General features: G+C 41.3%; 1 protein-coding gene across 2 annotated transcripts in view; it reads right to left on the bottom strand.

The window, feature by feature from the left end:
• The window catches only part of TMEFF2 (transmembrane protein with EGF like and two follistatin like domains 2), an 895,617-nt gene that overhangs the window by 22,381 nt on the left and 860,130 nt on the right, over positions 1-13,106 (bottom strand). The window contains exon 10 of one of the 2 annotated variants that reach the window (XM_066577156.1): positions 582-629. The exons of the other annotated variant lie outside the window; for it this stretch is intronic. Coding sequence (XP_066433253.1) covers positions 582-629 — 48 coding nt within the window. The remainder of the gene's footprint in view (positions 1-581; positions 630-13,106) is intronic. 2 annotated transcript variants of the gene reach the window in all.

The following is a 13,106-nucleotide window of genomic DNA, read 5'->3' as shown; positions in this document are numbered from 1 at the left end:
TTTGACAGCTTCAAAACTGAAAGAACAGAAGCAGCTGATGGCGTCTTCCAGGTTCACCTGGATAAGCCTGTTGACTCAGTAAACAAATGTAGCATCTGATGAATGGATGCAGCCGCAATGCACTGGCTGTCACACAATATGAGTATTTCTAACGTGATCCATACAGATTGTCATCCATCACATTGCATCCAACCCTCCTTACTGTGATGTACTAGGCAGTCATTCTCTTACAACTTATTCCTCTCCAAATTAAACTGTCAAATCAATGATATGAATGAAAAGAGATAAAGTTGCTGAAGCCCTGGGGATGGGTCTACACATATCAGCATGCGTGTAGCAGGCACATGATATGTGTGTAATGGACTGGAACACAAGACACTGATCATTCTAGACTGTAGATACCAATACTGCAGAGCTGCTTACTGGAACTTTGCATTCATTATTGTTTGTCACTCACTATATTTGTATTCTTTAATCTAAGTGGAAGTGATTGACTGACACAGCGCTTCACATCTAGGAGATTTCACATACCACAAAATCAATGTCATTAAAAGAAGATTACTTAACATTTTGACACATGCCTCTTCTGAATGCTTTCTCTTGAAGCTTTAGTGCGCAGCCAGGATGCACTAGTTAAAAATACATTTATTACTCAGATTAATTGGTTAGACATCATAACTATACATCACTGTCCATGTTGGGTTGTCTGTACCAACCTGAAGCACCACAACATCTGTGCTCAAACTTATCACACACTGTATGAGAGTAATATGTAATCACTGTATTGGATTAATATGTAATCACTGTAGAGTGGTAATATGTAGAGATGAGCGAGCACCAACATGCTCGAGTGCTCGTTACTCGAGTCGAACTTTCAGTGATGCTCAAGAGTTCGTTCCGAGTAACGAACCCCATTGAAGTCACTGGGCGACTCAAGCATTTTTGTATATGACAGGTGCTCCGCTAAGGTTTTCATTTGTGAAAATCTTAGCAAATCACCAAAGTCATGTAAAAAACACAGAAATGGATAGGGCAGGCGAGGAGCAACATGCAGGGCTGCATTTCGGGCTCTGAGGTCTCACTATTAAGCCACAATAGTGGCAAGAGTGAGACCCCCCCCACCCCCCCGCACTGTGAGCATAAACATCGTTCTCCTCTGCCACAGCTGTAACAGAGAAGAACGATGTTAGCCCATTGAATTGGGTGAGTGCTGCATCTGAATGACTCAGCGCAGGGACCAATCAGGGGCAGCTCTCAGCTGAATGACAGCTGAGAGCTGCCCCTGATTGGTCCCTGCGCTGAGCCAATCAGAGGCAGCACTCACTCACCCATTCCTGAATGGGTGTGAGTGAGAGCTGCCTCTGATTGGTGAGGCTGTGACCAATCAGAGGCAGCTCATTCAGCAAGCGGGGATTTTAAATCTCCGGCTGCTGAATACTACTCAGAGCAGTTCAGGAGAACTGCCGGCCAGACGCGGCTAAACTCCTGCTGCAGCGGAAAGGTGAGTATACATTTTTATTTATTTTTTTACACATTTTAGGATGATTTTCAGGTAAGGGTTTATATTTTTAAGCCCTTCCCCAAAATTCATCCCGCGCTCGCCGGCAGCCCATTGCTTTCAATGGAGCCGGCTGTATTGTGGATTAGCACCGCTGATGCTGCTGATGTTTTTCTTTACACTGTATAGGGGTAATATATAATCACTGTATGGGGGTAATATGTAATCACTGTATGGAGGTAATATATAATCACTGTATGGTAGTAATATATAATAGCTGTATGGTGGTAATATGTAATACTTGTATGGTGGTAATATGTAATCACTGTATGGGGGTAATATGTAATCACTGTATGGGGGTAATATGTAATCACTGTATGGGGGTAATATGTAAGCACTGTATGGTGATAAGTAGAGATGAGCGAGCACCAAAATGCTCGGCTGCTCGTTACCCCGAGTCAAACTTTCAGTGATGCTCAAGAGTTCGTTTCGAGTAACAAACCCCATTGAAGTCAATGGGCGACTCGATCATTTTTGTATATGACAGGTGCTCCGCTAAGGTTTTCATTTGTGAAAATCTTAGCAAATCACCAAAGTCATGTAAAAACCACAGAAATGGATAGGGCAGGCGAGGAGCAACATGCAGGGCTGCATTTCGGGCTCCAAGGTCTCACTATTAAGCCACAATAGTGGCAAGAGTGAGACCCCCCCCCCCCCGCACTGTCAGCATAAACATCGTTCTCCCCTGCCACAGCTGTAACAGAGAAGAACGATGTTAGCCCATTGAATTGGTTAGTGCTGCCTCTGAATGACTCAGCGCACGGACCAATCAGGGGCAGCTCTCAGCTGAATGACAGCTGAGAGCTGCCCCTGATTGGTCCCTGCGCTGAGCCAATCAGAGGCAGCACTCACTCACCCATTCCTGAATTCATGAATGGGTGTGAGTGAGAGCTGCCTCTGATTGGTGAGGCTGTGACCAATCAGAGGCAACTCATTCAGCAGGCGGGGATTTTAAATCCCCGGCTGCTGAATACTACTCAGAGCAGTTCAGGAGAACTGCCGGCCAGACGCGCCTAAACTCCGGCTGCAGCGGAAAGGTGAGTATACATTTTTTTTTTACACATTTTAGGATGATTTTCAGGTAAGGGCTTATATTTTTAAGCCCTTCCCGAAAATTCATCCCGCGCTCGCCGACAGCCCATTGCTTTCAATGGAGCCGGCTGTATTGCCAGCTTCATTGAATTCAATGGTCAGTGCTCGTTTAATCGAGACGAGCACTGCGTGGTGTTCGTCTCGAGTAACAAGCATCTCGAACACCCTAATACTCGAATGAGCATCAAGCTCGGACGAGTACGCTCGCTCATCTCTAGTGATAATATGTAATCACTATATGGGGGTAATATGTAATCACTGTATGGAGTTAATATGTAATCAGATTATATATTAACTCTGCCAACTAATTAAATTACATTGCTCCTCTAGCTCTATGCGTTTCACTGCCAATATGGCGGATCTTCAGGAGATACAGAAGCCTAGATGAGGCTGACAGACTGAATTAAATATCAATCGAATATGTGTTGTAAATTGAGAGGAAAAGTCGTGTGTAAGAGAACTGGTGACGAATAAATGTCACCCTTCTATATAGTATCTGCTCCCCCCCCCCGCCCGCGGCAGGTCCTGGCAGCCCAGTATTACACTGCTGGCATGGCTCCCAGGCCCTTAGCAGAGCTGCCTCCTGCTTTACTTTCTTTGCCAGCACTGTGCTCCCTGCTACTGGTGTCGCTTCCCGACCCCTGTGCTGTCATGTACTTCGCTTTACTGCCCGGCGCTGTGCTCTCTGCTTGTGCTGTTAGCACCCTGGGCATCTGCTCCCAGCTGCTCTTGCAAACTTCCCGCCGCTGTCCTCCCCGCTCTTGCTGTATGCTCCCCGGCACACAGCTCCCCACTCCTGCATTATGGTCCCCGGCGCAGTCCAGCCAGCTCCTGCACTTTTCTGACCGGACGTTTGGCGCTGCAGCTCCTCATTTGTCACGCTGACAGGCAGCGTCAAAAGTGGCGTCCCGACTCCTCTTCACAATTCAGGGTGCTGCAGGGTGCTCAGTGGTTCTTGCCGCAGCGGAATGGAATCCCCGCAGACACTGTAGCCTCTGTCCTGGGCGGCGGCTGCTGATACACTGCAGTTACATGACTTGCTGCTTTATGGCTATTCACAGTGGGCTGCCTTGGAGCTAGCAGGTCAAACGTTCCTAATCATCCACAGCAGCCAACAATGTACACACAGCGTGCTGGTAGGACCTTTGATAAGTCGCCCAATTGTAACACCCGTTCCTTTCCGCTCTCCCCCGCCGCCCCCCCGAATCTGGTAATAATATGTAATCCCTGTATAGGAATAATATATAACCACTGTATGGGGGTAATGTGTAATCACTGTATGGGGGTAATATGTAATCACTGTATGGTCGGAATATATAATCACTGTATGGGAGTAATATGTAATCATTGTATGGTGGTAATATGTAATCACTGTATGGGAGTAATATGTAATCATTGTATGGGGGTAATATATAATCCCTGTATGGGGGTAATATGTAATCACTGTTTGGAGGTAATATGTAATCATTGTATGATGGTAATATGTAATCACTGTATGGTCGTAATATATAATACCTGTATGGGGGTAATACGTAATTACTGTATGGTGGTAATATGTAATCCCTGTATAGGAGTAATATATAATCACTGTATGGGGGTAATATGTAATCATTGTATGGGGGTAATATATAATCCCTGTATGGGGGTAATATGTAATCACTGTATGGAGGTAATATGTAATCATTGTATGGGGGTAATATGTAATCACTGTATGGTCGGAATATATAATCACTGTATGGGAGTAATATGTAATCATTGTATGGTGGTAATATGTAATCACTGTATGGTCGTAATATATAATACCTGTATGGGGGTAATATGTAATTACTGTATGGTGGTAATATGTAATCCCTGTATGGGAGTAATATGTAATCATTGTATGGTGGTAATATGTAATCACTGTATGGGAGTAATATGTAATCATTGTATGGTGGTAATATGTAATCACTGTATGGGAGTAATATGTAATCATTGTATGGTGGTAATATGTAATCACTGTATGGGAGTAATATGTAATCATTGTATGGGGGTAATATATAATCCCTGTATGGGGGTAATATGTAATCACTGTTTGGAGGTAATATGTAATCATTGTATGGTGGTAATATGTAATCACTGTATGGTCGTAATATATAATACCTGTATGGGGGTAATACGTAATTACTGTATGGTGGTAATATGTAATCCCTGTATAGGAGTAATATATAATCACTGTATGGGGGTAATATGTAATCATTGTATGGGGGTAATATATAATCCCTGTATGGGGGTAATATGTAATCACTGTATGGAGGTAATATGTAATCATTGTATGGGGGTAATATGTAATCACTGTATGGTCGGAATATATAATCACTGTATGGGAGTAATATGTAATCATTGTATGGTGGTAATATGTAATCACTGTATGGTCGTAATATATAATACCTGTATGGGGGTAATATGTAATTACTGTATGGTGGTAATATGTAATCCCTGTATAGGAGTAATATATAATCACTGTATGGGGGTAATATGTAATCATTGTATGGGGGTAATATATAATCCCTGTATGGGGGTAATATGTAATCACTGTATGGAGGTAATATGTAATCATTGTATGGGGGTAATATGTAATCACTTTATGGTCATAATATATAATCACTGTATGGTGGTAATATGTAATCACTGTATGGGAGTAATATGTAATCATTGTATGGGGGTAATATATAATCCCTGTATGGGGGTAATATGTAATCACTGTTTGGAGGTAATATGTAATCATTGTATGGTGGTAATATGTAATCACTGTATGGTCGTAATATATAATACCTGTATGGGGGTAATACGTAATTACTGTATGGTGGTAATATGTAATCCCTGTATAGGAGTAATATATAATCACTGTATGGGGGTAATATGTAATCATTGTATGGGGGTAATATATAATCCCTGTATGGGGGTAATATGTAATCACTGTATGGAGGTAATATGTAATCATTGTATGGGGGTAATATGTAATCACTGTATGGGGGTAATATATAATCCCTGTATGGGGGTAATATGTAATCACTGTATGGAGGTAATATGTAATCACTGTATGGGGGTAATATGTAATCACTGTATGGTCGGAATATATAATCACTGTATGGGAGTAATATGTAATCATTGTATGGTGGTAATATGTAATCACTGTATGGTCGTAATATATAATACCTGTATGGGGGTAATATGTAATTACTGTATGGTGGTAATATGTAATCCCTGTATAGGAGTAATATATAATCACTGTATGGGGGTAATATGTAATCATTGTATGGGGGTAATATATAATCCCTGTATGGGGGTAATATGTAATCACTGTATGGAGGTAATATGTAATCATTGTATGGGGGTAATATGTAATCACTGTATGGTCATAATATATAATCACTGTATGGGAGTAATATGTAATCACTGTATGGTCGTAATATATAATACCTGTATTGAGGTAATATGTAATCACTGTATGGAGGTAATATGTAATCACTGTATGGAGGTAATATATAATCATTGTATGAAGATAATATGTAATCACTGTATGGTGGTAATATGTAATCATTGTATGGGGGTAATATATAATCCCTGTATGGGGGTAATATGTAATCACTGTATGGAGGTAATATGTAATCATTGTATGGGGGTAATATGTAATCACTGTATGGTCATAATATATAATCACTGTATGGGAGTAATATGTAATCACTGTATGGTCGTAATATATAATACCTGTATGGAGGTAATATGTAATCACTGTATGGAGGTAATATGTAATCACTGTATGGAGGTAATATATAATCACTGTATGGAGGTAATATGTAATCATTGTATGGAGGTAATATGTAATCATTGTATGGAGGTAATATGTAGTTCGCTTCGATTAACTTCCAGCACTCCTCAGGATTTTTAAACCTATTAAAAATGACTAATAAGTCCATAGGCTGCCTGCCATAGGTATAGGGGTCAGAGCCTCCAAACACCCCAGCAGAGATATATTCCACTGTCTAACGTATTATCATGTTGGTGGAAGTGATAGACATGCCCCTTTTTCATCTGGAATTATTTTAGAGCAGATTTGGAGGTCCCCTTTAATTTAAATTCCCCCCCCCCCCTTTTCTTTAATTTCTTTTCCTCTCCTTATGTTGTGATATGTTTTACGCTCCAAGAGAATGGGGTGTGTTATGAAACATAAAGACTTCCTTAAATAAATAAATTTTATTAAGCATTAAGAATATAGTTGATATTTTTCTTTTTCCTTTTTATTTTTTCCCGATACATGGAGGGCGGAAGAAGGGCGCTTGCAGGACTTGATACATCCCGCGCATGCGCAGTCAGATAAAGAAAACGCCGGACATCATTAGATCATACACTCCACATGGAGACAGCCGTGGAGGACGGATCCCACGTTGATATTAATGGAAAGTTACCAGACCAGGAGGTTGAGCCATAGGGTAATGATGATTGCACACACATGTGACTCTGTAAAGGTGATTGGTGGTGGTACAACTGTAGTTATGTTATATGTTGGTGTCTGATGTATGTTACCCTTATGCTTGATAAAGACTCCAAGAGGGTCGAAACGTAGCAAGATTTTGGAGGAATAAATTATCGTTTTGCATTACGCCCTGGATGCTGCCATCCCTTTATTGAGACAGTGGAGGTAATATGTAATCATTGTATGGGGGTAATATGTAATCACTGTATGGTCGTAATATAAAATCACTGTATGGGGGTAATATGTAATCACTGTATGGTGGTAATATGTAATCACTGTATGGGTGTAATATACTATATAATCACTGTATGGGGGGGATATGTAATCACTGTATAGGGGTAATATGTAATCACTGTATGGGGGTAATATTTAATCACTGTATAGAGGTAATATACTGTATATTCACTGTATGGGGGTAATATGTAATCACAGAATAGGGGGGTATATGTAATCACTGTATGGTGGTAATATATAATGACAATATGGGAGTAATATGTAATCACTGTATGGGGGTAATATGTAATCACTGTATGGTTGTAATATGTAATCACTGTATGGTTGTAATATGTAATCACTGCATGGTGGTAATATGTAATCACTGCATGGTGGTAATATGTAATCACTGCATGGTGGTAATATATAATCACTGTATGGTGGTAATATATAATCACTGTATGGTGGTAATATATAATCACTGTATGGAGGTAATATACTATATAATCACTGTATGGGGGTAATATACTATATAATCACTGTATGGGGGGAATATGTAATCACAGTATGGGGGTAATGTATAATCACTGTATGGGGGTAATATGTAATCACTGTATGAAGATAATATGTAATCACTGTATGGGGGGGAATATGTAATCACTGTATGGTGGTAATATGTAATCACTGTATGGTGGTAATATATAATCACTGTATGTGGGTAATATGTAATCACTGTATGGGGGTAATATGTAATCACTGTATGAAGATAATATGTAATCACTGTATGAAGATAATATGTAATCACTGTATGGGGGGGAATATGTAATCGCTGTATGGTGGTAATATGTAATCACTGTATGGGGGTAATATGTAATCACTGTAAGGGGGTAATATGTAATCACTGTATGGGGGGGAATATGTAATCACTGTATGATGGTAATATATAATCACTGTATGGTGGTAATATGTAATCATTGTATGGGGGTAATATGTAATCACTGTATGGTCATAATATATAATCACTGTATGGGAGTAATATGTAATCACTGTATGGGGGTAATATGTAATCACTGTAAGGGGGTAATATGTAATCACTGTATGGGGGGGAATATGTAATCACTGTATGATGGTAATATATAATCACTGTATGGTGGTAATATGTAATCATTGTATGGGGTTAATATGTAATCACTGTATGGGGGTAATATAGTATATAAGCCCTGTATGGGGGTAATATGTAATCACTGTATGGGGGTAATATAGTATATAAGCACTGTATGGGGGTAATATGTAATCCTCGTATTTGTTAACTAGAAATGTAAATTATTTTGCAAGTCCTAAAGTTCAATACCGCCGCACTCTCCACGCTGCCATTTCAATGTCTTAAATGTGACTGTGTGATTAATGATATATTTCAGTATTTGAGGCTCATTTCTAATTTGGCCATGGCCACACTTTGTCCAAAGCAGGTCCTGAATGTAGATATATTATTCGTACACAATTCTTTATAGACGCCCCATGTGGTGGCAGACGGACAGCCTACAGCCCTGCGGTGCTTAGCTGCAGGAGCTTCATGTGTCTCTGAACAGGCTTGATGCATGCAACTCTACAGTATGCATGATGGCTAAAGACAAAAAAGTATTGTGGCAATGTCTGTGTTGGGGTGGGGTATCGGCAAGGACAGCGTTGTTCAAACTGTTGTAGTAGTGCAGTACAAAGGAGCGCCTGTAGAGGGCCAGAGACAGGACCTCTATTGCAAGGGTTAACCAAAGGGTGGAGCAAGAACAAGATAAAAAGCCAGTTCCTACCAAGGAAAGATGGAGAGCGTCTGGCTGAGGGCCAGGTAGACAGCTCAGTGGAGCTGCAAGGCTGTTAGCCCGAGTGTGTGGCTGAATAGGCCAGAGGTGGACAGGAAGATGTCCCTCACCTCAACACCCAGCAGAGGTGTGTGTCTGGGAGGACCAGACTTCGCTAAGATGGCTGCTGGACCCTGGTGGCATGTGTAACCGGCTTGGAGATAGAAGCCCTGCTTAGCCAGTAGAGCAAAATGTGATTGTAGTCAGCAAGAGAAACCACGTAATCTTGTAGATATGATACCTTTTAATGGCTAACAAAAATACATGATGTAATAATAGCGAGCTTGCGAACCAACGCAGGGTTCTTCTTCAGGCTTATGGATCGGATCTGAAGAGGCATGGATATTTATACACACTTATAACATACATACTTATGACAAGGCACAGATATGGATGTGATTGGTTCGCACTTAAAAGGAATTCTGCAACAGCAAACAAACTTTTTTTGTCTAGGCACTGATAGCGGAGTGAAAGTTTTATGGTCCCTAAATTACTGTTGGAGGGGGGGGGAGGTCAGCATGCTACAAGAGGTACACAGACATTTTTAGCTAAACACTGATAAGGGAGTGAAAGTTTATGGTCCCTGAATTACTGTTGATGGGGGTCTTATCTGTATAATAAATGTCTCACACTTCCCATTCACGCATAAATCCTAGGGAATAATTTAACCCAGTATTCAGCGTGTCAAAGGTTGTTATCAATTTATATTCCCAAATTCTTCTGTGGTTTTGTGACTTGAAACCACCCTTCAATATCAAAACTCTCATATCTCCTATGTCATGTCCATGGTTAGAGAAGTGCTCGGCCACAGGCAGTTCTCTTTTTCTGTGTTCAATCGTGTGGCGATGAGATCTCATCCTGGCTTTCAGTTTTTGTCCTGTTTCTCCAACATAAAGACCCCCAACAGGACATTTACTGCACATGATCAGGTACACAACATTGGACGAGGAAGATGGGAATGTCCCTGGGATCTTATAGTCCTGCTGTGTGTTGGGGATCCGTATCATGTCCACAGTCAGTATATGTGAGCAGGTCTTACAGTTCCTTACATTACAGGGATAAGTTCATTTTTGTGTGTCAGAGGGTAATGCACTCCTGATTATAAAGTTCCTCAAGTTAGGAGGTTGCCTGTAACACAGAAGCGAAGGGTCCGGGAATATGGTTTTCAGACGGTCATCCTTGTGTAGGGTATGGTGGAGTTTTCTTGCGGTTTTCCTTAGTACCTCTAGTTGCGGATTGTAGGTCACTACTAGAGGCACACGATTGTTTCTTTCCTTCTCCTTGTATTGGAGTAGTTGATTTCTGGGTATCCTGGTGGCTCTGGTGATTGGATCATCAATTAAGGTGGGATGGTAGCCCTGATTTATAAATGTCCTTTTAAGATGGTACAAATGTTCCTCTCTGTTTGTTGGGTTGGAGCAGATCCGGTTATACCTGATGGCCTGGCTGTAGACAATGGACTTTTTGATGTGTTTAGGATGGAAACTGTCCCATCTGAGGTATGTAGGCCGATCAATCGGTTTTCGGTACAGGGATGTCTGTATTGAGTTGTTTAAAATATTTATGGTGGTGTCCAAAAAGTTGATTTCTGTATCCGAGTAGCTTAATGTCAGTTTTATGGTGGGGTGGAATGCATTGAATCTTTCATGGAATTTTATTAATTCTTGTTTGGTGTGGGTCCAGATGATCATGATGTCATCAATGTAGCGGAAGTAGGCCAATGGTTCGCTGGGGCAGGAGGCCAGAAAGTCACTCTCCAGTTTTGCCATAAAAAGGTTGGCATATTGCGGTGCCATTTTACTGCCCATGGCAGTCCTGGTGAGTTGCAGGAATATCTCTTTGCCAAAAGAGAAATAATTGTGTGTGAGAATGAATCTTGTAAGTTGTAACACTGCATCAGAGGCGACCCCATTGGACTCAAGGTGCGCCTGGCAGGCAGTCAGTCCATCCTCGTGTGGGATGTTGGAATACAAGGATTCCACATCCATAGTGGCCAGGATGGTGCCATTGGGGAGGGGACCTACGGTTGACAGTTTTTTCAGTAGGTCCGTGGTGTCTTGCAGGTAGCTGGTTGTGTTTCTCACCAGTGGTTTGAGGATGTCTTCCACCCATCCTGAGATTCCTTCAGTGAGGGTTCCCACACCTGAGATAATCGGCGTCCCCGGGTTGCCAGCTTTGTGTAGTTTTGGAAGCATGTAGAATGTTCCAACCTTGGGGTTCTCCGGTATCAAGTCCAGAAGTTTTGTGGAGCCCACAGACAGGCTTCTGATGACCCTTCTCAATTTCCTCACATATTTCTGAGTCGGGTCTTGATTCAGTTTGGTGTAGTATCTGGTGTCCGTTAGCTGTCTGTTTGCTTCTTTTTTGTAGTCCGATGTATTCATGAGGACTATAGCACCACCTTTATCTGCAGGCTTAATCGTGATTTCCTTGTTGCTCTTAAGTGCATGGATGGCCCTTCTTTCCTGCATATTGATATTAAATGTTTCACTTCCATGCTTGTCCAGTATAGTGGATTGCACCGCATGCCTAAAGGAGTCTATGTATTTGTCCAAAGTGGTATTCCTGCCAGGAGGGGGCGTCCAATCAGATTTCTTTTTGGCCCCAAGTTTCTCCTGTGTTTGTGTGCTTGAAAGTCCTGTGTCCTCTTTATCATGAAAGAATTCTTTCAGTCTTAGTCTTCTGAAATATTCCTCCATGTCACTACAAAGTTCTGTTTTGTCAAGTGTTTTAGTGGGACAGAATGAAAGTCCCCTGGAGAGGACACTGAGCTCCACCTTACTGGGGTTGTGAGATGACAGATTGATAACACAGCTGACTTTACCTTTCTCCGTGTCCCGTTGGGGGTTCTGTTCCCTCCTGCCAGACTTGGTGTGCTCCTGATCTGTGTTTGGGTACAGGCCTGCTTTGAGTTGAAGTCTCTAGAGTTTCTTTTCCTTGTTCTGAATAAGGCAGCATCGTAGTGTTGTATAAAAGTGTTGCATTTCCAGGTTCACGTCCTCTGTAAGTGTATTTCTTAAAGTTTGTATGTCCACAAGGGCCTTATTCTTGTTGCTGTAGAAGACATGGATAAGGTGATTCCGCAGTCTCTCAGAAGTCCTATAGTAAAGACGTTGTGCATAACGAGTATTGTATGTGTGCAGAGTTGGGTTCTTTAGGCAGAGTCCATTGGGAATTAGATGTTCCTTCTTGCATCTGGTTAGAAAGAAAATGTCGCTGTCCAGTTGTGCAAACTTCTTCAGAAGATGTTTCAGTTCCATTTTTGTATGGTACATTCTGGTATCCTCCATTAGGTATAATGAAAACAAAGATCTGGTACCGTGTTAGCCAGTAGAGCAAAATGTGATTGTACTCAGCAGGAGAAACCACATAATCTTGTAGATATGATACCTTTTAATGGCTAACAAAAATACATGATGAAATAATAGCGAGCTTGCGAACCAACGCAGGGTTCTTCTTCAGGCTTATGGATTGGATCTGAAGTGGCATGGATATTTATACACACTTATAACATACATACTTATGACAAGGCACAGATATGGATGTGATTGGTTCGCACTTAAAAGGAATTCTGCAACAGCAAACAAACTTTTTTTGTCTAGGCACTGATAGCGGAGTGAAAGTTTTATGGTCCCTAAATTACTGTTGGAGGGAGGGGGGGGGGTCAGCATGCTACAAGAGGTACACTGACATTTTTAGCTAAACACTGATAAGGGAGTGAAAGTTTATGGTCCCTGAATTACTGTTGATGGGGGTCTTATCGGTATAATAAATGTCTCACACTTCCCATTCACGCATAAATCCTGGGGAACCATTTAACCCAGTATTCAGCGTGTCAAAGGTTGTTATCAATTTATATTCCCAAATTCTTCTG

Source organism: Eleutherodactylus coqui, chromosome 8, assembly GCF_035609145.1.
Source record: "Eleutherodactylus coqui strain aEleCoq1 chromosome 8, aEleCoq1.hap1, whole genome shotgun sequence".
Lineage (NCBI taxonomy): Eukaryota > Metazoa > Chordata > Amphibia > Anura > Eleutherodactylidae > Eleutherodactylus > Eleutherodactylus coqui.
Note: the sequence above shows the minus strand (reverse complement) of the source record. Positions and strands in the feature narration are given on the sequence as shown.